The 22847-nt window shown below is 41.5% G+C and overlaps 1 protein-coding gene across 1 annotated transcript in view; it reads left to right on the top strand.

The window, feature by feature from the left end:
* Positions 1-22847, top strand: part of ZSWIM6 (zinc finger SWIM-type containing 6) — a 170488-nt gene that overhangs the window by 103345 nt on the left and 44296 nt on the right. The window contains exons 3-4 of the mRNA XM_074995537.1: positions 2707-2855; positions 3357-3507. Of these exons, the coding sequence (XP_074851638.1) occupies positions 2707-2855; positions 3357-3507 (300 nt within the window). The remainder of the gene's footprint in view (positions 1-2706; positions 2856-3356; positions 3508-22847) is intronic.

Here is a 22847-nt window from a genome sequence, read left to right as displayed (position 1 = left end):
GTCTGCAATCTGCGGCTCTTTAGGGACTTCTTTGTGGCTATCAATGCCATATATGCAAAGTGGGGGAAAAAAATCTCTCCTGATTATTTTTGATAGATGGTGAACAGCTAAAAGCCCCAAAATGAATAACTTATATCTAAATAGCAAACGATATGTGATCTCAGAATGTTGGGTAACTCTACCTAGCATCCTCCAGAGAGAGTGCGCTCAGGAGTGAAAGTCTGGAAGACAGTTGTACAAAACACACACGTAAAGTGTGAGGAAATAAAATATGCGAAAAGTTTGTGAACATCCTGCAGTAAACATGTATCACATTACAAATCATTGTGTGCACTGTTCTTAAAATAGGGGTTACAAAAAAGTCTGGTTTGATGTTATTTGTTAAGGACCAGCTCATTTTTACATGCATCGCGACTCTTGAATTACTGAGGTTTTTTTACAGAATTGGAATAAATGGCTCTCCTTGCTATTTTGTTGCCGACCCCTTGGCTAGGGAAAGCATTCCTATGCATCCTGGCTAATAGCTGTTGATAGACCTATGAACTGATCTTGTTTTTTTTGAACCCTGTTTAAAGTCCTGGTCTTCACAATATCCTCTGGCAAGGAGTTCCACAGGTTGACTGTGCATAGTATGAAGAAATACTTCCTGTTTGTTTTAAACCTGCATTTCATCTGGCGAGCCTTAGTTCTCATGCTAGGGGAACAAATAAACAACTTTCCTTATTCACTTTCTCCACACCAGTCTGGTAGGGACATGCAAAATCAACCTGTCAGGGGTCACAGTTGATGTACTCCTAATGATGAGTATGGGTTGAATTGAGTGTATGCCTCATGATGCGTAACCTGTCAGGGGTCACAGTTGATGTACTCCTAATGATGAGTATGGGTTGAATTGAGTGTATGCCTCATGATGCGTAAGGGAGGTTGACAACCTGCAGTAGGGACGTCCACATAAGCTGAATGCAGATATATCATTTTTAGCTATGCAATTGCCGTATCTAGAATTGCATATGTGCAGTCGACTTGTTTTGCCTAGTTTAGACATAGCCTAAGAGGTGAAATGTTTCTAGTTACATAGCTGAATTGCGAACAGTTGCTAGAATGCAAAAAGCTAAAGCAGTTGTACTTTGGAAAGTCAAGAGAACTGGTCAAGGGAAAGCCTTTAATTCAACCAGTTCAGTATGTTCTAAAGTAGTTATTTTGTTGTGATTAGAGTTGTGGAAGGTGTTAGCTCTTCAGCAGGGTTACCCTGGTCTAACATCCTACCTATAAATCTTTAATCTAGACAGGTGTAAGAAATGCGTTTGACTCTGGACTTGTCTGCACATAAAGGAGTGCTGCCCCAACTTGAGTTACATCCACACATCCACAAGCTTGAGTGTGCTGGTGCCTTCAATTCAGGTTGCCTGATCTGTTACAGACTAAAACTTGTATTAACGTAACTTGTCAACTGCTTACACGGTCACTGTTCAGTAATCTAATTACTCTGTGTATCTAAAGTGAGTGCTGTTCACCGTGGCTACTCAAAATAAGCTAACTTAAGGACTTAACTCTCTAGCTATGTGTACTCAAATTAACTGTGCAGTGAGGGCATAGAGTATGTAAAATGCTTATTAATCAGGAGATCTATTCCCCCCGTATATACATGCTTGTTTGCTTATTCATGAGTTCTTCTACTGCATTTGCAGTTCTTCATTTAGTTGGCCTTGCAGAGCTATTACAGTTTAGAGGAACTGAGGTGATCTACTCCATGGCCATCAACAGAATTGTCCACTACGTATCAATCACTTACATCTGCGCAAGTTTATGGAAAGCACTGGGTGTTTAACAGGTGTCATGGAAGACATTATTTGAAGACACTGCAGTTGAAATACTAAGGGAAGCAAGTTGGTTTGCAGAAGTTTTTCTTATAGGCATAGGTTTACAAGGAGGGGGAAAGGAAAAAGCAGCATGGTTTTAGAACCTCAAGGTGCTTTGGCAGTTCTGGCAAGAAAAAGAATCTTGTAACTGAAAGTATTTCACTTGGACCACGAACATGGAACCCTTTGGCTATGTCCACACAAAAATCCTGTGTCGACAGAAGTTACTGTTGGAAGGGATGTCCCAGCAAAACTTATGTCGACAGATTGCATCTACACATAAAAGCAGATTGAAAGAGCAATCTGCTCTGTCGACAGAGAGGAGCCAGACTGCCTGGCCCTTTCTTGACAGAACGGCTGACCAGAAGCTCTGCAAACGGGTCTGCCTGGTGAACCAGAAGCCCTGCCTGTTGTTAGAAGGGCCCCGGAGTGTCTACATGGCAGTTTGGTCAACAGAACACTGTGATCAGGGAGAGGTATAAAACTGCTGGTAGACGTGCTGGATATTGCATGCCGTATGTTTTTTGCATGGAACAGACAGAAAATGTCAGATTACAGAAACTTCTTATTGTAAAACCTCTCGTAATTAAACAGGTTTTCATCATTAAACAGGTTTAATTATTAAATAGTATTACCTGGAGCCCCTTTCTCTCCTTTCCTCAGAGTGATCAGGGTACAGAGAAAAATCTTTAAAATATTTTAAATAGTGTAAAGCTGTAGTAGCCAAACAGAAAAGATCCCAAATCCCAAAATTTCTCTGTACATCTGATATATTTTGCTTTATCCCTCCTCCTACATGAACCTATAATCTTTGTGTAAAGTACAGGATTTTTCTGGCTGTTTGCAGGTGCTCCTGACCCAACAGCAGGTGCTAGCATAGATGATGAAAACTGTTGGCACTTGGATGAAGAACAAGTCCAGGAGCAAGTTAAACTCTTCCTCTCCCAGGGTGGATACCATGGATCAGGGAAGCAACTCAATTTGCTTTTTGCAAAGGTAGGGGTTTGTTTGGTCTCTTTCCTTTCTGTTTTCTTCTGTCTAGCCCATTTTGATTTAGTTAACTAATTAAAATGCAGTCATGTTCAAAATAAATTAGGACTTTTTAGTACAGCATTATGTTACTTAAAATTCTCCAGCAGTGGAGCATAACTTTGATATGCCTTAAAAACTACTTGTTTATCATCACCAGCTATTTTCCCCCAAGGTTTTGAAAAACCATTTGTATTATGCATGGGGACATACATTTTAATGTAAGTCTATATTGTTCAGAATAGATATTTGTGGAACATTAACAGAGATCTAAAATAATTGTTACGGTTCAAGAACGAACTCCAGGTAGTAAAGTTCTCATTTAAAACGTTTGATAGTGAGTTTGTTTTTTAATAGTATAGGTGTCTCAAAGAGGAGGAGGAGAAATTAAACATAAACTTCATTATTTAACGAGTATTTTAATTCTCCTTTTTTCCAGCTTTTATTAAGAGACCGTTTGTTTCCTAGGTGCGAGAGATGTTAAAGATGAGAGACTCTAATGGAGCGCGCATGTTGACATTAATAACAGAACAGTTCATGGCTGACCCACGTCTGTCGCTTTGGAGGCAACAAGGCACTGCGATGACTGACAAATATAGGCAGCTCTGGGATGAACTGGGTAAATGCAAAAAATTAAAATGATATGGTGTGTTATGTAGAGGTGTCATGGATTCCAAGGCCAGAAAGTACCATTGCAATCCCCTGCCTGATCATCTTTATAACATACGCCATAGCACACCTCCAAAATCCATTCCTAGTGCATAACTTTAGAAAAACCTCTAATCTTGATTTAAAAATTGTCAGTGACAGCAAATCCACCACAATCTTCATAAATTGTTGTGGTAGTTAATTGCACTCACTGACAAAAATCAATACCTTTATTTCCAGTCTGAAATTGTCTAGCTTCAACTTTCAGCCATCAGATTGTGTTGTTCCTTTCTCCACTGAATTGAAGGGCCCCACGCAGACACTTGTGCAACTTGAATACAGTCTTCCTTACCCTGCTGTTTGTTTAGCAAAATAGATTGAGCTACTTGAGTCTGTCCCTGTAAGGTATGTTTTCTAATCCTTTGATCATTCTCATGGTTCTTCTTTGAACCTTATTTAATATATCAATACCTTTCTTGAACTGTGGGCACCCATACTCAGTGTTCCAACAGCAGTCATGCCAATGTTAAATACAGAAGTAAAATAACCTCTCTGGTCTGATTCAAGATTTCCCTGCTTATTTATTGCAGGGTCACATTAGCTTTACTGGCTATAACATCAGTCTGGGAGTTCATATTTCAGCTGATTATCTACTGTGAATTGCAGATCTTTTTCAGCGTATGTGCTTCCCAGAATAAGAGTCCCACATTTTACATATATGGCCTGCATTCTTTGTTTGTACATGTATATATTTAGATTTATTTATGTTAAATCACATACTGTTTGATTACAGCCAGTATATCAAACCAATCCAGATCACTCTGAATCAGTAATCTGCCCTGTCCAATATTTATCACTCCCCCAGTTGTTGTTGTTGTTTGATTCTTGATTTCACTATTTTCTTCTGGGTCATGATAAAAATATTAAGTAGAGTAGGGCCAATTTTACAGGATGCTGCTACTAAACCTTAGTTTTTAATCATCTGAGCTTTCTGCTCTTGTCTTAATTCTCTTTCATTTAATGGTTTCCTCTTGATGGTGCCCATTTGATGCTGAGCCTGAGAAGTTGTTTTGTGACATCGAAGAGTAACTCAGGCATGGTCTGCACTTAAAAATTAGATTGCCCTATAATGTTGCTCAGGGCTATGAAATTTTTTGTGCTCTGAATGTAATAGTTAAGTTGCTGTAATACCAGGTGTAGATTCAGGTAAGTCTGTCACCTTAGCTATTGCCTCTCAGAGAGATGGTTTAACTACATTGGTGGAGAAAAAATGCTTTAATCAATGTAGGAAATTCCTAGTCTGCAGCTGTAGTGTGGTCATACCCCGAGTCTATCATTTACTTTTTTCCTGTAGTATCCTTCATCCTCACTCCGCTCCCTGCACTGGCCATGTCACCCCTTGAGAGTGCCGATCTGGTGTTACAAGTAGATGTGTCTGTCTACAGCATCAAATAGGACATGTGTAGATGAATTACAACAATTTGACAAAGATAAAATGGATCTTGTCTGAGTCAACCATAGTATGCAGGCAGTAACAGTGAAAATCGCCATCCTTACTTCTAATTAGGCATAGTAGCTCCTGATCTGAAGTATTCTCCACTACGTCAGTTCTGAACTCATGCACTCCCTCATCTATCAAGTCATTTCAGTCTTGACCTGCAGTTTTATTTGCTGACTCAACCAAAGACATTGAAATACGTAAATGAGCTGGAGTGAGTGAGTGAGTAGCTGAGTTATCTCCAATGTCACAGTTCTCCTTTTCCTGTAGCACCAAGTGGACACTGTGGAAATCAGATGTTTCCAGTTTTCCAGTTGTCAGCAAAATCAATGGGGTTGTTCCTGTTGATGCCTGGAATGTTCTCTGAAACTTCAGAATTAATCATATGTAGTCTTAACCTGCTGACATGTGGATACTATCAATTGTCTTGTTTTCCCTAAGGGCTTTACCTCAAGCTAGTTTAACTCAAGAGTATACGTGTTTAATAGTGAGAAGTATTAGCATCAAAGGAGACAAGGGTGTTAGGAAGCCTGAAAGAAGAACAGGTGAGCTCCAGAATTAAAAGTAAGGTGGTACTGAGGAGCAGCTAATTGTTTGGGCAACAATGGGAAGGGAGAATTCATTCAGATGCTGAGAGATAGCAAATTTGATCAGCCCTCCTGAAATCAGAAGCATGTCTGATTATTTTCCTCTAGGCATGCTGTATGTGAGGGTATAACAGCATACATACCTTTTGTCTGCCCAGCGCTCTGCTTTCAGAATGGTATATTCAAATTAGAATTTTCCCCTTCCATCTATGAAGCAAATATTTGTGATAGCGTTTGTGACATTCAAGTGGTTTTTAAAATATTGTATGTTGATTAAGCTCTGAGTCTTGATTATTTGATGTCATAATTAACATTTTTATTGTCATTATGAAAGACTTTAGCACATACAGTGGAAGTATGTGTTTTTTTTAAAAAAGACTTGCTTAATTTTGTAGCCTACAAACCATTAGGCATATGGACATTTTTTCCAATTTTATTTTGGGCATATGGTTTTAAGCTTACTGTAATAAGCTTCATTCCATGATTGGGTCACTTGAGTAATGAGCCTTTCATCACAACTTAATCAATGCCTCCTTTATTGCAATGGGTACTAGCATAGTAATTGGAATAAGAAGTTAGACAGAGAAGAGGGCTTGCTGCTTCCATTCACGTCTGTGGTAAAATTCCTCTAGATTTCAGTGCTAGCAGGAGTGACCCTTAAGTTTTGGAGCTGGTGGGCAGGACAATATTTATTAATTATTCTGGCATACATTGCAAGGTTAACACCATCCAAAACATACATACCTGGGAGGGTCACACAGGTGAGTTCTGGATTGTAGGTCTAGAATTAAGCTGCAAGCTGTTATTTAAAGTGATTAGAAAGAATACAATGAAAACAAAAAACTCCTGAAAGGGTCTCCAGTGTAATTAAAATACATTCCATTAGAGAGATCAAAATTACAAATGTAGCATGTTACGATTAATTTACTTCTCTTAAGACGAGACCGATTGGTAGAACTTTTAATGACTTATACATTCAGTACACCCCACCTCCTGCAAAGGCAAATAGATAACTTTTTCAGAGTGTTGATCTGGCATTATGCTGTTTTAAGTGGTAAGTCAGTAGGTAAATACTGCATGCTGATTTCAGAAGGTTTAACCCTCAATTAACATTGAGCAACACTGTGAAATTGCCAAATTTATTAATTAGTATATGAACCCCTTTGGTCTGTCATTAAATAACATTGATAAAATAGAGAAATAAGGAGATGGTTATAGTACCCTCAAGTAAATGTCTGCTGGTGCATGTTGCACCGAGTTCTCTGATTTCAATAAAAGGTCTGCCAGCCCTCTTCCTGCTCTGGAAGAATTATCTGTATCCTTAGGTTAAAAAGTCCACGCAGTTTGACTTCAGTAATAATTCTCTAATATTCATCCATCAAAAATTAAATAAAAGTTGCTTCTGAGCTATGGAAGTGAAAAGATTTTCTTTCTTAATAAAAGGGGGAAATTTGACTTTGTGCCCCAGCCCAGGGATCACATTGGTTCAAGGCTTTGCTTTGGAATTAAATGCTGAGCAGTGCCAGATGCCAGGCATCGAGAAGAAGCTGAGTTTTGTCGGCAAATGGGATCTGCAAGTTAATTGGTGTTTTCTGCAGGCTTCTGGCTGTGAAATGAAATTGGAAGCCCTTTAGCCACATGGATAATACAGGACCTGAATACAAATGTCACATGTCACCATCAGGGCCCACTGTGAGACAATAGTGTTCCCACTCGAACACTACGCCATTACAGATCATTTAAATATGGGGATTACATTTAAACTAAAAGCCCCATTTGCCTTTTACTGCAATTTAAATGTCCTCTTAGCAAAAGCTAAGTGACAAATTAAATGAAAAAAGTGCCCACATTTTTAAAACTGTAATGCAAAACAACCTTTTATTGCTTCTCATGTGCCACGAATGAATCATTATACTTGTCAACCCTAAACCAAGCCATAATTGGAGCAGCTACTGTTATCAAAGTGGGGCCGTTCTTGTGACAGCTTAATAAAGCTGAAACTGTTAAATTAAATCCCAGATGCTTAATCTGATGAAAGCAGTCAAGTAGAAGAATCCAAGACAAGTATCTACTGCTTCATGGAGTGATGGAGCCCAACAGCTTGTCAACACGTAGATTACAGGATCAGATTTTTTTTCAGATCCACCATTTTCAGTATCTTTTTCCACCTGCTTTCCTGCCTTTGCAGTAAAGAAACACAATTTGCATGTTTCAAAACAAACATTTCTAGTAGATTTCCCCTCACTTTGATGTTTAAAACAATGTTTAGTTCACTTTTTTAAAACAAAAAAAGACGACTTCCTGATGGAACCAAAGGCACGATGGCTCTCCACATGTGCCCTACCCCAGGGAGGGAGGGTCTGCCAAGAGGGTTCTTGCTATTGTGAGACAGGAAAATGGCTATTCAGTTAGTTAAGATGCTGAGATTTTACCACTGGGATTTGTCTATTCCCTACAATGGCTCTGATCTTTGAAAAAGCAATGGAAAGTCTGTATGCATCTGATGAAGTGAGTCTTTGCCCACAAAAGCTTATGCCCCAAAAAATCTGTTGTTCTGTAAGTTGCCACAGGACTACTTGTTGTTTTTGTGGATGCAGACTAACACGATTACTCCTCTGATTCTGATCTTTGAGGTGCTCCTGGTATGCCCTCAGTTTTCATTGACATTAGCAGGAATGGGGTTGCTCTCATGGCCTTCGTGTATCAATCCCAACCTCAACTACCAGTTCAACTACTCTTCATTGACTAATATTGCTAAATGTGAAGCACTCTCATGTCTTACAACAGTGTAAAGCTTACGTGGGAGGTATCCCTGCAACTCTTCATGTCTCCTACTCAACATGGTCCCCAACATGTTATGTTGCTTATCTACAAGAGCACATGCTCTTTCAGACTTGTGTAATGCATTCTTATAATGTTGTTTGGCCTCCTGCTGTGGTCACTACTTGTAAGATTTTCTGTAAGAGCAACCTGTGCTCACGGGGGGGCTTAGAATCAGGATGTAGCTGAGCAGCTGCCACCAGCTGTTCTCCTGCCCCTCACCCAATTGCCATGCTGCTCCTTGCCCTCCGTCTTGAAGCTGGTCCCAGGCGTCTTTCTGCTTCCCATGCCATGGGGAGGGAGATGAAGAAAACAGGGGTGCTGATGCTATTTCCAGATCTGAAGAAGGGGGTCTGCCCCATGAAAGCTCATCATCTAATAAATAATTTTGTTAGTCAGTGGTACAGGACTGCTTTTTTGTTTTGTGAAGATACAGACTTAACATGATTACCTCTCTGTGATTGGACGAATGAGTTTCCCTTTTACTTCTGATTATTTGAACTAGTTTTAAGAGACACCTACAGCAAAATCAGTGCTTTACTCTATTAAAATCCTTTGATGTGCTTAAAATGTTTGGAAATTTATTTTAACATCAGCTTACAGTTGAACTTCATAAACATGTTTTGAAAATCACCCAAAAATTAGTGTTCTCTTTTTTCAAAAAAGCTATGAACTTTGTTATTATGAACACACTAAACTGCTCTCATTGGTTAATTTAAAATAATATCTTTGTTTCAGTGAATTTTAATATGTAGCAATGTGGAATGATTACTTTATGGAGGCTTAACTATATTTAAAACATAAAATCAGCTTGTGTACTGATGAAGAAAACATAAAACAGAGATGGGCTGGATCATGTATTTCATAATATTTAATGTTGTATTTATCTGGACAACAGCCCTGATTAGTAAGATTTTGCAAATAAATTTGACAAACTTCAGGCTATATGAAAAGACCTGTTGGTTTTTCATGCCCAAATGTAGTGCTTTTAATTAAGTACCTTCTGCATGTCCAGTCTTCTGTCTAGCATATGATGGAAAATGAACTCTATTTTCTTTAGAAAGAAATTTCAGAAGAGCGTTTTTTCCTCCAAATGTCATTTGTTATTTTTTGGATTCTGGGATTTGGCTAGAATATGTGGGCAGAGAGGCATGGGAGACAGTGGAAAGGAAACAGAACCTGGGAGGAGCAGGGTTGGAGTATGGGCAAGGCCACAGGCTGGGGAGCTTGACTCCTCAAGCAGCAACTTCTGTCCACCGCATGTGTGAATATGTATAGACTTGGTTTTTTATCTGCTTAAAAAATTTCTCTGGAACCCAGCCCTCCCTATATTTACATCAATTCTTATGGGAAAATAGGATTTGCTTAACATTGTTTCTTTTAGGGCTTGTCTACACTTGCCCCCAACTTTGGAGGGGGCATGGTAATCAGGATGATGGGAGATTACTAATTAAGTGCTTCAGTGAATATGCAGCACTTCATTAGGCTAATTCTCCCCTGTGACAACTTCAGAACGCCGCCATGTGTGTATCCGCAGGCACTTCGAAGTGCCCACGCTACTTCAAAGTACCTTCACTCCCCAAAATTTTGCCTTTACTCCCCAGAATTAGCTTAAGGAAGTGCTGCATATTCACCTCAGCACTTCATTAGTAGTCTCCCATCACCCTGATTAACTTGCCCCCTTTGAAGTTGGGGGAAAGTGTAGACCCAGCTATAAAGTAGCATTTGTCAGGAATGTAACTGCCATGTTAAGTGAGGAGTCACTGTTCCTAGTGGAAGGGCTACTCCCAAGCATGTATCTCTTTTGTGTAGCAAGACTTTTGCTGTCCCTATTACCTCATAGATTAGCTCGTAGTTTTTTACTCATAGATACTGGTATTTTGTGCTTCAGGTGGGTTGTTTTGTAAAAATGTTTTGATGTGCTGTAGTTAAACTAACTTGTATTGATATTAACATTCTGTTAATAGGTGTACATGTACTTTTCAGCCATAAAGGTGCATAATATATTATGTGTATATTGTGGAGTACTAGAAAAACTTGCTATCTTGAAGTTAAAAAAAAAATCTAGAACAAATTCAAATCAGGTGAGAAATTGTACCATTTGTGCTTTTTAATGGTCATTTTAAATTTACTTTTTCTAGTAAGTTTTATGCTCCCAAACTAGCATTTAATTTAAACACATTATCATTATGGGTTTTAATTGGCTAGGGTTTAATTACTATTTTACCCTGGGGAAACAGTTGCTTCAAGGTGTTGAACATTTTCCTGTCTTTGAAGGTTCTTTCATGTATTCTGTGGAGAAAATTTGCATTATAATCGTGGACAAACCAAGCTGGATATAATTTTTAACCTAGGCTAAACAGAAATCTTAAAGTAGCAGATAGGAATGCCTGTAGTGGCTCTTCACCATGCTGTTACAGGAAAGAAATTGAAATGGGTATGTCAGCTATTTCAAACAGATGACCTCTCCTCAGTACTTCAGAATAAGACAAAAACAGTTAAGGTTCCTGCCAATATGCCCCAAGAGAAATTCCTTCCTGACTCCAAATTTAGCAAGTACTTAAATGCTACCATGAACAAGATTTACAATGGCTAAATAGTCACTCCAGTATTTTTTGTTTTTCTGCAGCTCCAAGGCCAGTATTATCTTTTACCATACTAGTATACTTCAGAAAGATTCCCTTTCTCCCATGTATTTCATGGTGGTGTTACAATGGACAGATGTAGGCCATAATTTTCAAACCTGAGTGCCTACGTTTAGTTGCTTATATCCATATTTAGGTACCGAATTAAAAGTGGCTTTATTTTTCCAAGATCGCTGGGCATCTGAAGCTCCGATTGACATTTTACATCCTTTGAAGTCAATGAGCGTTGTAAGTGCCCAGCACCTTTGGAAAATAAGGCTGCTTGTAATTAGATGCCTAAGTATGGATTCAGGCAACTAAATTTAGGGACTTGAAAGAAGAATGTTAAATTTGTGCATTCCTGAGGTGGTGAGATGCCTTAAACTAAGCTCAGCTTTTATATTGATGTTGCTTCCTTTCTCTTAAGAATAATCCAGTATTTGGTACAGCATTTTTAACTGAAGAATAAAGTGCTAACATGAACAGAAAAATCCCTTTTCACTCTCCATATGTTGCAGACTGTCACTCACTCTTAAGTTGGTTGTTTTGCTGTTTTTTTTATTTAAAAAAGTCTGCACTTCATGTGCACTTCCATTAAATTATATCAGCCATTTCATAGACTAGTACACTAACAAATATAAATGTGTCGTAGACTAATTTATGCTGCAGGAGTTACTAAACTATTTCTGATTTTAGTACCGTAAACAGATTTTTGCCATAGGAAAGGCATAGCTTTGGATGACTGCTTTTGACAACTATAGCAGCCATGACTCTCCACAATATCTATTGTCTGTGACACTCCTCTTCCTTGTGACTTTGTCATTCACTTTCACTTCTGCTGTTTGTCACCTGATTCATGTATGTATTTTGTTTTAAAATGACTGCTGCAAAATCAAGAATTTGAGGCACTAACAAGTGTGTTGAAGCCTCAGATTAAAATGATTTTCAGGCATATTAGACTTCTTTATGCAAGAACCTGTGCTGGGTAGCCCTTAGATGTCCCAATGTGGGCACAATGCGACAGCCAGCATAATGGCTGTTTGTACCCACTAGGGCTCAGTGGTAATAGAGTCGAGGTGCCAGGGATCTAGGCCAGCCAACCTGATTGATGGATATATTGGCCCCCGAAGGTCTATGCAGAGAGGCCCTGCCACTTATCAGGACCATCCAGGCCAACTCAAAGGCCTTGTGGCAGACCTTGGCCCTCCTTTTCACCAACAGCCAAGGGTGTAGAAAGGAAATACTTATCCTCTTTAAGGGGTACAAATATTTGTACACACTTCGCGCACACACCTGCTCATTGGTAGTGTCAGCGGTGAATGAATTGGAAAGGCAGAGACAGCAAGGACTTAATCCAAAGTCCAGAGCAGGGGTGGCTAACCTTTTTTCATGGGGGGCTAGGTAGCAATTTTTTACATGTTCGGGGGTGGGGGGGGCGAACACAAAATAGCCCCAAATCTGCCTCCCCACCCCCAGGATTAACCTGCCTGAGAGGACAAACTCCACACACCGCCACTGCTCTTCTGTGGCTGGCACCTCTCCCTCCTTCTCAGCGCAGTTGCGCAGCTCCAGCAGGGTCAGAATTGCCCCCCCCCCCCCCAACACACACCCACACACCCACACACCACTTTCCTGCTCACTTCCCCCACCTGTAGCGAGGGCGGCTCCCTGCCCTGCCAGCTGAAATAATGGAACTAAGTTGAGTTGGTTTAATGGACAGATCCATCCTGCAAGCCCTTAAACCAATTCAGTTTAGTTACATTATTTCAGCCACAGCAGGGCAGAGAGCTGTAAGAAGGTCTTTAAAGAGCCACAGGTTGCTGGCCTCTGCCCCAGCTTGACTGTGCCCTGTGCCCCACACTCACTTTGACCAGCTTGGGTAAAATGACACACCTGCTGCAGGAAAAGTCTTTGCAGGCCAGAATCTACCTTTTTGGCAGAAAGGTCTATTCTGTGGGGCACTTACAGCTCAGGACTGCTAACCAGTAGGCATTCTTAAGCAGGTACAGTTTCAGCTCCGAGAACTCCACACTGAAATTGAGGGAGCTGTTACCCTCAGAATTCAGGGAGCCGTTTGGGGTTACTGTTGAGGAGACAGGGTGGTGGTACGCACCTTTTCACTGGACTTTGAAGACTCGGTACCTTGTTCTCCAGCATAGCCCGTGGGAGGAGCTCATGGCAGCAGGCCTCGGGTTTGCAGTCCAAGGTTCAGCAGACCCTTTAGGACCTGCCCTTTGAAGTGGGACTTTGTGGAGAAAACTGACATGAGGCTGGCTGTGTAAGCTAAAAGACTTGAGGGTTATGTTGAAGGTACACACCCCAGCTACTCAACTGAAACATTTGAAACCAGAGACCTCTCACCGTCTCCACCAACCTTGTCTCAAGAGGACTTTTTAGGGAGTCCAGTAGGAATGGCAGGCACAAGCAGGTGTGCACCGGTTTGGGCTCTAAGTGGACCCCTTGAGAATGTGCCTGGGGACTACATGCCAGACTAGAGACTGGATCCTCATCCCTGTTTCCTGAATTGTCTATCCCACTTCTACTATTCTTGGTCCCATATAACTTCAGACCACTGGGTCCTGTGAATGATTTGAAGAGGGCTATTCTCTCCAGTTCTTTCCTGCCTTCCCTCCCATCCACCCCTGTCCACATCTCTCTTCAGGGGCCCTTCTCGTGATCAGCTCATCCAGAAGGTGCAAACACTTCTCACTGCAGAGGCAGCGGAGGTGGTTCCTGAAGACCCAAGGGGCAAGGTAGTCTCTCCTGTTTCCTAATCCCTGAAGCCAAAAGGGATCTCAGACCTACCCTTGACCTCTGAGGTCTCAATCACTTCAAAAAAAGCTGTAGTTTTCATATAGTCTCACTGAGCACAATTATTCCATCTCTGGATCCAGGAGACTGATACACTGCCCTCAATCTCAGGGACACTTAATTCCACATAACCCTATGTCCTGATCACAGATGGTGTCTCAGGTTTGTGGTCAAATTTGCCAGTTCATTATCATCCCCTTCAGCCTGTTGACAGCTCCCCGAGTATTTACCACGTATGTGTCAGTTGTCGCAGCCTCCCTTTGTTGACAGCAGGTACAGATATATCCAAACTTGGATTGGCTGCTTCAGGGTGCTCCAAGGGCCCAGTGGGTGCTTAGAAATGACTGGTGAAATTAACCTTTGACAATATGGTATGTCTCCTCAAGGCAAACCTGGTACTGACTCAAATGATAGAGTTTATTGGAGCAGTGCTGGGAATCTGTTTAGGCCAGGGTGTTCCTTCCGGAGTCCTGCTTTCAACAGTCTCAGACACCATACATCTTACCCCACTACAACTGCAAGGGGCTGCCTGAGACATCTCAGGCACTTAGTGTCCTGCATATATGTGATGCAGCACCCAGGATGAGACTCAAACTCACCCGAATCAAGCCAGGAGGGACCTATCACACAGGGTGCAATAATCTGGATTTGGTGGTAACTGTCCAGTGCAGGTCTTCCGTGTCCTTGACTGGTGGCTCAGTCAGCAAGAGGTGTGCAAGGTCATTTGCTTCTATACAGCCCAATCCTCCGTGTCCCTGGGTTGGGGCGTGCACCTGGGAGACCTGCAGACTCAGGGTCTTTGCTCCTGTGATGAGCTCTCACTCCACATCAATATCAGTGAGGTGTGGGCAGCTTGGCTAGCATGTCACATCTTTTGGGCGCACCTGTGGTGTCGGTGTGTGGGTGTCTTGTGATGAGCAATACATCTTCAGTGTTTTACATAAACAAGCAAGATAGGGCAACAAAACAGGCCCCATGTTGAGAAGCCCCCAGCTGTGAGAGTTTTACACAGTCTGCTCCATTTACCTGAAAGCGAGATATCTCCCAGCATCACAAAATGAGCTGGCAGACTATCTCAGCAGGTCTTTCCACAAGCATGAATGGTCCATCCGACTACATGTCATTCTCGCCATCTTTGAGGTAGCGAAAGTCTCTTTGCCACTCAGAACAGCAAGAAGTGCCAGAGCCTCTGTTACTTCTGGAACTATAGCCAGGGTTCCATCAAGGACACCTTTCTCCTGTCATGGTTGGATCATACGTGATACATGTTCCTACCATTTTCACTTGTGCATAAGGGCCTGCTCAAAATCCGCATGGGCAGGTCAGCCATTTTACGGGTAAAACTGGTGTGACCATGCGAGCACTGGTACACCACTTTTCTGGAGCTTACAGTGGACACCCCAATCCCTTTGCTGCAGTTCCCAGACCTGGTCTCCCACCAATCTCTCCACCTCATGGCCTGGCAGCTTCATGATTAAACCCCATAGACCTCATGTGCTCACAAGCACAAAGCCTTCCATGGGGCCACCTACCTGGCAGAATGGAAGTGGTTTGTATTCTGGTGCTCTTGGGGCCATACTCCACCATCTCAGGCCCCATGTCTGTCATCCTGAAGTACCTGTCACAGCTCCATGCAGCAAGGTCTGGCTTCTGTAAGGTGCAGGACTCATTGACCATGTTCCTTTATAATCTATAGGTACATTTACACTTATGCAGAATGTAGTACATACGTTGCACACCCAGCTAACAGGAGTAGTGCCACCGAGAGCCACTGCTGGCCCTGGCACAGGGTGGGAGGGTGGTCCAGCTCCAAGCCTTGGAAGCGACGGGGCCTGGGGTATTCAGTCCTCAATGCTGCCAGGACCATGGTTCTGACCCCACTCCTGCGGAACCAGAGCTGTACGGCCACAGCAATTCCAAGAGGCCTGGATTTGCAGCTGCCACTGCTGCTACTTTGGCAGTGGTGGCAGCTGGACCTCTGGGCCCCCTTGAAAGGCTGGGCCTGGGGACTACTGCCCCCTTTGCCTCCCCACCCCATCTGGACCGGAACATGGATGTAAATGGCAGTGCAGATTGTAAAGCATGGCTTAGATGAGTAATGCCAGTCCCACCTGAACCTAAGGTATATACCTTAACCTGGCTCTGTACATCCCCAAGCAGCACCTTATTGTCTACCCAGCTCTTTTTTGGCAGAGTAGTGTCCTGCTGTCGCCAGAGCCTTTCACTCTATCTACATCTGCATGCCATGTTGGCAAGTGTGTACACCGCGTGCCTTTCGCTGCAGTGTACAGCTAAACCTGTAGCACCTTTATGTATTGTCAGAGATAAGGACTGAGTGAATCTCTGTTGGTGCTGTTCGCTTATGTAAGCAAAATGCTGGTTTTAATAACCATTTGTTTGCTCTTATCTTAGCAAAGCTGTTAGTTTACTTTGAATGTGTGTGACCTAGGAAATAAAAAAGGTCACAAATGCCAGGCAAGTAAAGCAGTGGGTTTCTTTGAAAACACTTTCCAGCGTTTTTTTCCCAGCTCAGTAAATAAAACTGTTCCCCTTGTTGTGTAAATGATAAAAATGAACAATTTTTGTAAGGAATCATAAGTAAGTCCCTTTACTGAAATTTGATAGATGTAACTAGTCTGTGCCCTGAGGAGACGACAATCTTTGGTCCTGATCTTGCACACTGCTTTGCTTGAAAAAACAAAACCTCACCTTGCATTGCTTAAGTGGACCACAGCGCCTATGTAGAGTCCCAGAGGCTAAGTCAGTGGGGCTCCATGCGGTCAGTTTAGTTTGCAGGCTAGGAGCATAAACTAGGTAAAATTTAGTAAGGGATGATGGAACAGAGCATCTAAGTAAGAAAAGAGGACAAGGGATACAATTATGTTAAATCATGAGGTGCATGGTGTTTTCGTAGGTATTAAAATTTGAGGACACTGAAATTTAGGCTAGAGACAGAGTCCACATTAAAGCTTTTTTATACGAGCACAAAACAGTTCAGTAATTTGTGCATGGTTCAGTGAGTGAGTAATAGAGGTAAGTATAGAACTCAGATTCCATTTCTCTGCACTAGAATGCACTTGCTCCTGTGACACTGGGAATGTTGGCTGTTGAATGGTCTTGGAAGAGAAGAAGGGAAGGAAATTAACTGGAAATCTGTGCATTTTGCATCCTCCTAGTACACCTGTGCTCTCCCTAACACATACACGCACAGAGTTTAGTGTGCGGAAGATAACAATGCTGCAGGTAATCTATTGCATTAATCAGCCAGCTAGTGTAAAATGCATGGGGAGTGATTATACTATCATACACAATACAATCAGCATGAAGCACTTGTCAAGACCAATACATCAAAGTTTAATTCAGTAATAGAATGAATTAGAGCAAAATGAAACATTCTGTTCTCCAAGAAACACAACACCCATTGCAGGTTCTTTCTGAAGACTCTGTAGAAAAACCAGAGTGCATCAAGGAATTGTTTTTATGAATAAAATTGCTATTCTGTTCTGACTGAATACTGCAAGTACTTTTCCTTGGGGTTCTTATGATAAAGTAAGTGCTTCAGCCATCTTCACCATACCATGAAAACAGTAGTTTAATTGGATCATTCTCCAGTGGGGCTTCTGATTACTTTTTGTTCTAATGAAGACCTCTTACTGCATGTAGGAAGGTGATGGTTTTACCAATGACTGTGGGGAACTTGCCTTTGAGGACGAAAAGTGGTACACGCTAGACTCCATTATTTTGCTAACAGCCTTGTTGCTATTCTAATGCAGGCTTTAGTGTTTATATCGGATGTTTGGATTATAAAGTTTATATGATACTGTATAGTCATTTAGGTTGTGAAACATGTAAATATTTTCCCTATCTTAACGGCCACTTCTGACATTATAGCCAGTTCATATGTGGAAAGCTTATGAGTTCAATTTTCTAAACATCCATGTGGCATGTATGTAACAACATGTAAGTATCCTAAAACAATGCTTCCACAATAGACTCACAAAAGGGGTATGGTGAGGCAATGTGGCTGACATAATCCCCCTGTACAGTAGCCACTCTTAACCAAAGAAATCAGGTGATTAACAGTGGAAAATAGTAAATGTGACACTTGGGTTCTAATCTGGGTTGACAGTTTTTGAAATTTAATTTTTAAATGGAAGTTTGACTTAAGCTACCATAGAAACTTTATACATTCAAAAACAGCAACTTGTGTGTAGATACTTGTGCTCTAATGTTGTAAATGAGAGCATTGATTTAAATAGTGTAATATATTTTAATAAAAATTGCGCTTGGTTAAAACCCTATTCCTGGTTTCAGTCTGTAGCAATCAAACACAAGTGATTATAAGCTACTGAAAATGGTTATTGTGAAAATACTGACACAAGCGTAGCTGTTTATTATCAGTGACAGAACTTCACAATATTTTAGAGAAAACAGATTTATTTTTACTAATATAATCAGTCCTGTCTTGTAGGCTGAAGTTTCAGTTTCTCATGCTGTTTCCACCCAGTAAAATTAGGTGGGGTTTTTCTATTTGTTGGGGAAGGGCTGAGATGGAATAGGATTTATGAGAACTACGTAATACTTAATCACTAAAGAGAGTCTGTATACATGCCTTTTTCCTTTTTTTTATGGTTTGTGAATACGTGTGTGCCGTGAGTGAGTGTTTAATTACTACAGCACCTACTGTTAAAGTAACTGAGCACTTTAATAATGCTATTTTCTATTTTACTTGTTTAAATCCAGCGTCACCATGGACACACTGTCCATTTGTGCAGTCTTGGCTCTGGGGTAGAGTATCAGTTGAGAGACTGTAGCTATGCTAGCCTTTGGCTGTATGCATGAAGAAACCAAGCACTGTAGAGAACAGTTATATCTTTCTGTGGGATGAGATGTACTGGAGACAAATGGCAGTGGGACATCCCTGAAGATACTGTTTTGAATCAAAGGTCTGTTGTGGCAATGCTGGGTTCATTCAGGTCAAGAGGATTATTGTGGAGTCAGAACAGACAATGCCTCACTGGGATGTAACAGTTTTAATATTTGTTCCTGTGTGGAATTAATATCATATTGCAGTCCCAACATGACTTATCATCCAGTCATCTTCAGGGAAAAACTTAATATTGCATATTGGCTTGTGATATTTTTGCCTTTGCATTTTGGAGATTTTCATATTGGAAAGAGGTCGGACGCAGTACAGCATCTGATTCCAGGCTTGACTTTTTGTTCCATAGTGTATGGGGTTGGAGTGTCTGTTTTAAGTCCTGTATGAGAGGGACTCTCGCCTGGACTAAATGCCTCCAGAGTTCTGAGGGAAAGAATATGGCCACTGTAGGGAGTGTTTAGTTTGTGTCCCTTTCTATTTCTACATATTCTGACTGGGTTTTTATTGGTCTTCATTGCAGCAGTTGTTTATGTTGTGGGTCATGTTGGTAGTTGGATTTCATTATGCCACACTGGTCAACTTCTCTTCATTGTAGGAGTATTCTATTTGGAGAACAGGAGTGCTATTTTTAGTGCAGATTCTTTTGTACGCAGCAATCTTTTCATTAAGAAGTCTGCTGAAATATTTCTCAATTAATTTTTTTTTTCCCTGAGTCTGGGATGGGATAAGATATATTTCCACACAAACAGTAATTCTTTTTATGTTTATTTGACTGTTACCTGTAATAAGCAGTGGTTATGGGGAGGTGGGGCAGTCAGGAATTGCCCCATGTGGGATTCTGTTAGGTAGAAGGGAGTTGGGAGTTTCCAGACCAGAATAAGCCCTGTGTTTTGCTTTGGTATCTAAGAGGATGCCTCCTAAAGCTTGTCCATCATAGTAGGAAGAGGCAGACCAGCTGCTGTTTTGAAATAGGAAGAACAGCTTCATGGCTCCTTCTGATTGGCTGATGGGTAAAGAGCAGGCATGACTAAACATCTTCCTCCTTAGAAGCCCGCTGCAATAGCGGCTTACACTAGGACAGGAACCGGTCAATTTGAAATACCCAGAATGGAGCAGCTGCCCCAGAAAAACAAGGTAGAAACAGCCCCATCCATTGCATTCCTTTCCCCCTGGGTGAGGAGTGGGGGTTCTGGCATTATGCCCCACCACAAAAACATTGCCCTTTGTAGTACTGTGGGTGTGGAACCTCAGGGTCTGTCTGCTCAACTCTCTTCCAGATGGGGAATTCCTTCTGACACTCCTCCTGAAGGAAATCTGTTAATCTTGAAAGTGGTGTGAAGGCCCAATCCTGCAAGCTTGACACACACACATCTCATTGATGTCAGTGGGAGTTAACATTTTAAGTGGCATGTGGGGGAGTTCTGAGTGTGGGATTTAATCAAATTATGTAATATAACCTCTGGTATGACACGTGGATTTCTGTGTAAAGGAGTCAATATAATAATTAACCCTTGTATCTAACAGACATCAAATATTTCTGAGAACACAGCTACTGAGGCATTAAAGTCACAACCCAGCTGCCCTCTTGAAATTAAAGACTTGAAATTAAATATTTTGATATTCCACCCTGGTAGGCCTTCACTAACTTTCCCGGTGTTTCCCTGCTTTTCATTGACTGGTTTTGATTGGTTTCTGCATTCCTGCATACCATAAATCAGTTTTTGTGGTAGGATAGGCTGTAATTCTCAGTGCTGTTTATGCAGCCTTGCTGAATAAATTAAAATAATCATAAAGTGGTTAAAATTTTGTGCTTGCCCTTTTTTATTTAGCTGCTATGCTAGAATAATAGAAAATCCAATTCTTATGTTGTAAGTTTAGGATCAGTCCTGAAGTTACTACTGGCTCACCATTAATAAGTGTTAAGAATTTGCTCCCTTACCCTGGCGTGTGGCATATAACATGGTGAATTGCTAATAGGAATCAATGTAGTGTGACGGCCTATGTTCTAGGTATACATTTACTTCCTTAGTTAACAAGCTATTATCGGATTATCGGATGCTTTCAGAATCAGGAGCGGCGTCAAACAAGGATGCGTGCTTGCTCCGACATTGTTCCGGATCTTCTTCGCACTCCTCCTGAAGCATGCCTTTGGATCTTCAACAGAGGGCATCTTGCTGCATGCAAGATCTGATGGGAAACTGTTTAACCTTGCAAGGCTGAGAGCTAAGACTAAGGTGCGAGAAGTCCTCATCAGAGACATGCTGTTCGCAGACGATGCTGCTGTAGTGTCTCACACAGAAGACCAGCTTCAAAAACTGCTGGATCGGTTCTCCAAAGCGTGCAAGGACTTTGGGCTTACCATCAGCCTAAAGAAGACAAATGTACTTGGTCAAGATGTTGCTGAATCCCCATCAATCAGCATTGACAACTATATGTTAGAGGTTGTCCACGAGCTCGTTTACCTCGGGTCCACCATCACTGACACCCTGTCCTTGGAGACTGAGCTAAATAGGAGGATCGGAAAAGCGGCCACAACTCTGTCCAGACTCAGCAAGAGAGTGTGGAATAACAACAAGCTGTACACTCACACCAAAATGCAAGTCTACAGAGCCTGCATCCTCAGCACCCTCCTTTATGGCAGCGAGACTTGGACCCTGTACGCCCGCCAGGAAAAGAGGCTGAACGTCTTCCACTTGCGCTGCCTCAGGCGCATCCTTGGAATATCATGGAAGGACAGAGTTACCAACACAGCCGTCCTCGAGCAAGCTGGAATCCCAACCATGCACACCCTCCTCAGGCAGCGTCGGCTCCGCTGGCTTGGCCACGCCCACAGGATGAACGATGGAAGGATTCCAAAAGACATCATTTATGATGAGCTAGCCTCTGGCAAAAGACCCCCCGGACGCCCCCAGTTGCGTTACAAAGATGTCTGCAAGAGAGACCTCAGAGAGGTAGACATCGAGCTGGACAACTGGGAAGAACTAGCAGACGACCACGGCAGATGGAGGCAGGGGTTACACAAGGGCCTTCAGAAGGGCGAGTTGAAGATCAGACAGCTAGCAGAGGAGAAGCGAGCACACAGAAAGCACAATAAGGACTTGCCAGACACCCACTACATCTGCGAGATATGCAGCAAGGACTGTCACTCTCGTGTGGGTCTTTATAGTCACAATAAACACTGTAAATGAAGTCTTAAATTGAAACTTTAAAGGGCGCGATCCATAGTCTGTGCAGACTGAAGGATGCCTACTAACAAGCTATTATTTGGCGACTAGAGGCTAACCACCTGAGCCAGCTGGATCTTTATTCTCTCTTCTGAGCATCTGTCATGAAGTTTTGGGGCAATTCCGTATATCTCCTATAGAAAGGAAAGTACATAATTAATGTACAAATGAAGTGTTGCTGGACAGCACTTTCAGATGTCTTCATGCAGCTGTCAGAGGTCATGTGGATAAAGAAACAGCTGATCCAGAGAAAAATGCTTCCTTTTAAAAATTGTTGCCACAGGCCTAGAAGTATTTTGGATGTCCTGCTACAGAGTCAGGGAGTCAGATTCTGAACTGATGGTATGTGTGAAGTGTCAGCACCAATTAGCTTTGTCTGTGAGGTAGGTAAGGAGAGAATGTAAAACAAATTCAACAATTCAACCTAATTACTGAAGTAATAGCAGTAAAAATAAGTCTTTGTATTACAAATTATGCAATTTTGAGTATTAAATTTCTCAAATCCAAATGTGATTGAAAATGATTTTGGGTGTGAGTTTTTGGTATGTTTTCATACATCCAGAAGATGTGGAGAGGGGTGGGTGGGTGGCTGGGTGTTTATAAAAATATGTACAGTGTAGGCATACTTGTGTTTAATATATTTGTCAATTTCAGAATATTTTATTGCAGTGTAAAGTGGGGATATAAATAGAATTATATTTTCTATTTAATACTCCTGCCATTTCTTTTTTGCGTTGTTTAAACTGATGTTCTTGCTTCCTCTGTTAGAATTAAAATACAAGGATGGGTGGTATGGATTCTTTCTTTTTCCCTGTAAACTGATATTTTATATACTTCATTTGAAGTCCTACTATATCTTTTTCTA

Source organism: Carettochelys insculpta, chromosome 5 (assembly GCF_033958435.1).
Source record: "Carettochelys insculpta isolate YL-2023 chromosome 5, ASM3395843v1, whole genome shotgun sequence".
Lineage (NCBI taxonomy): Eukaryota > Metazoa > Chordata > Testudines > Carettochelyidae > Carettochelys > Carettochelys insculpta.
Note: the sequence above shows the minus strand (reverse complement) of the source record. Positions and strands in the feature narration are given on the sequence as shown.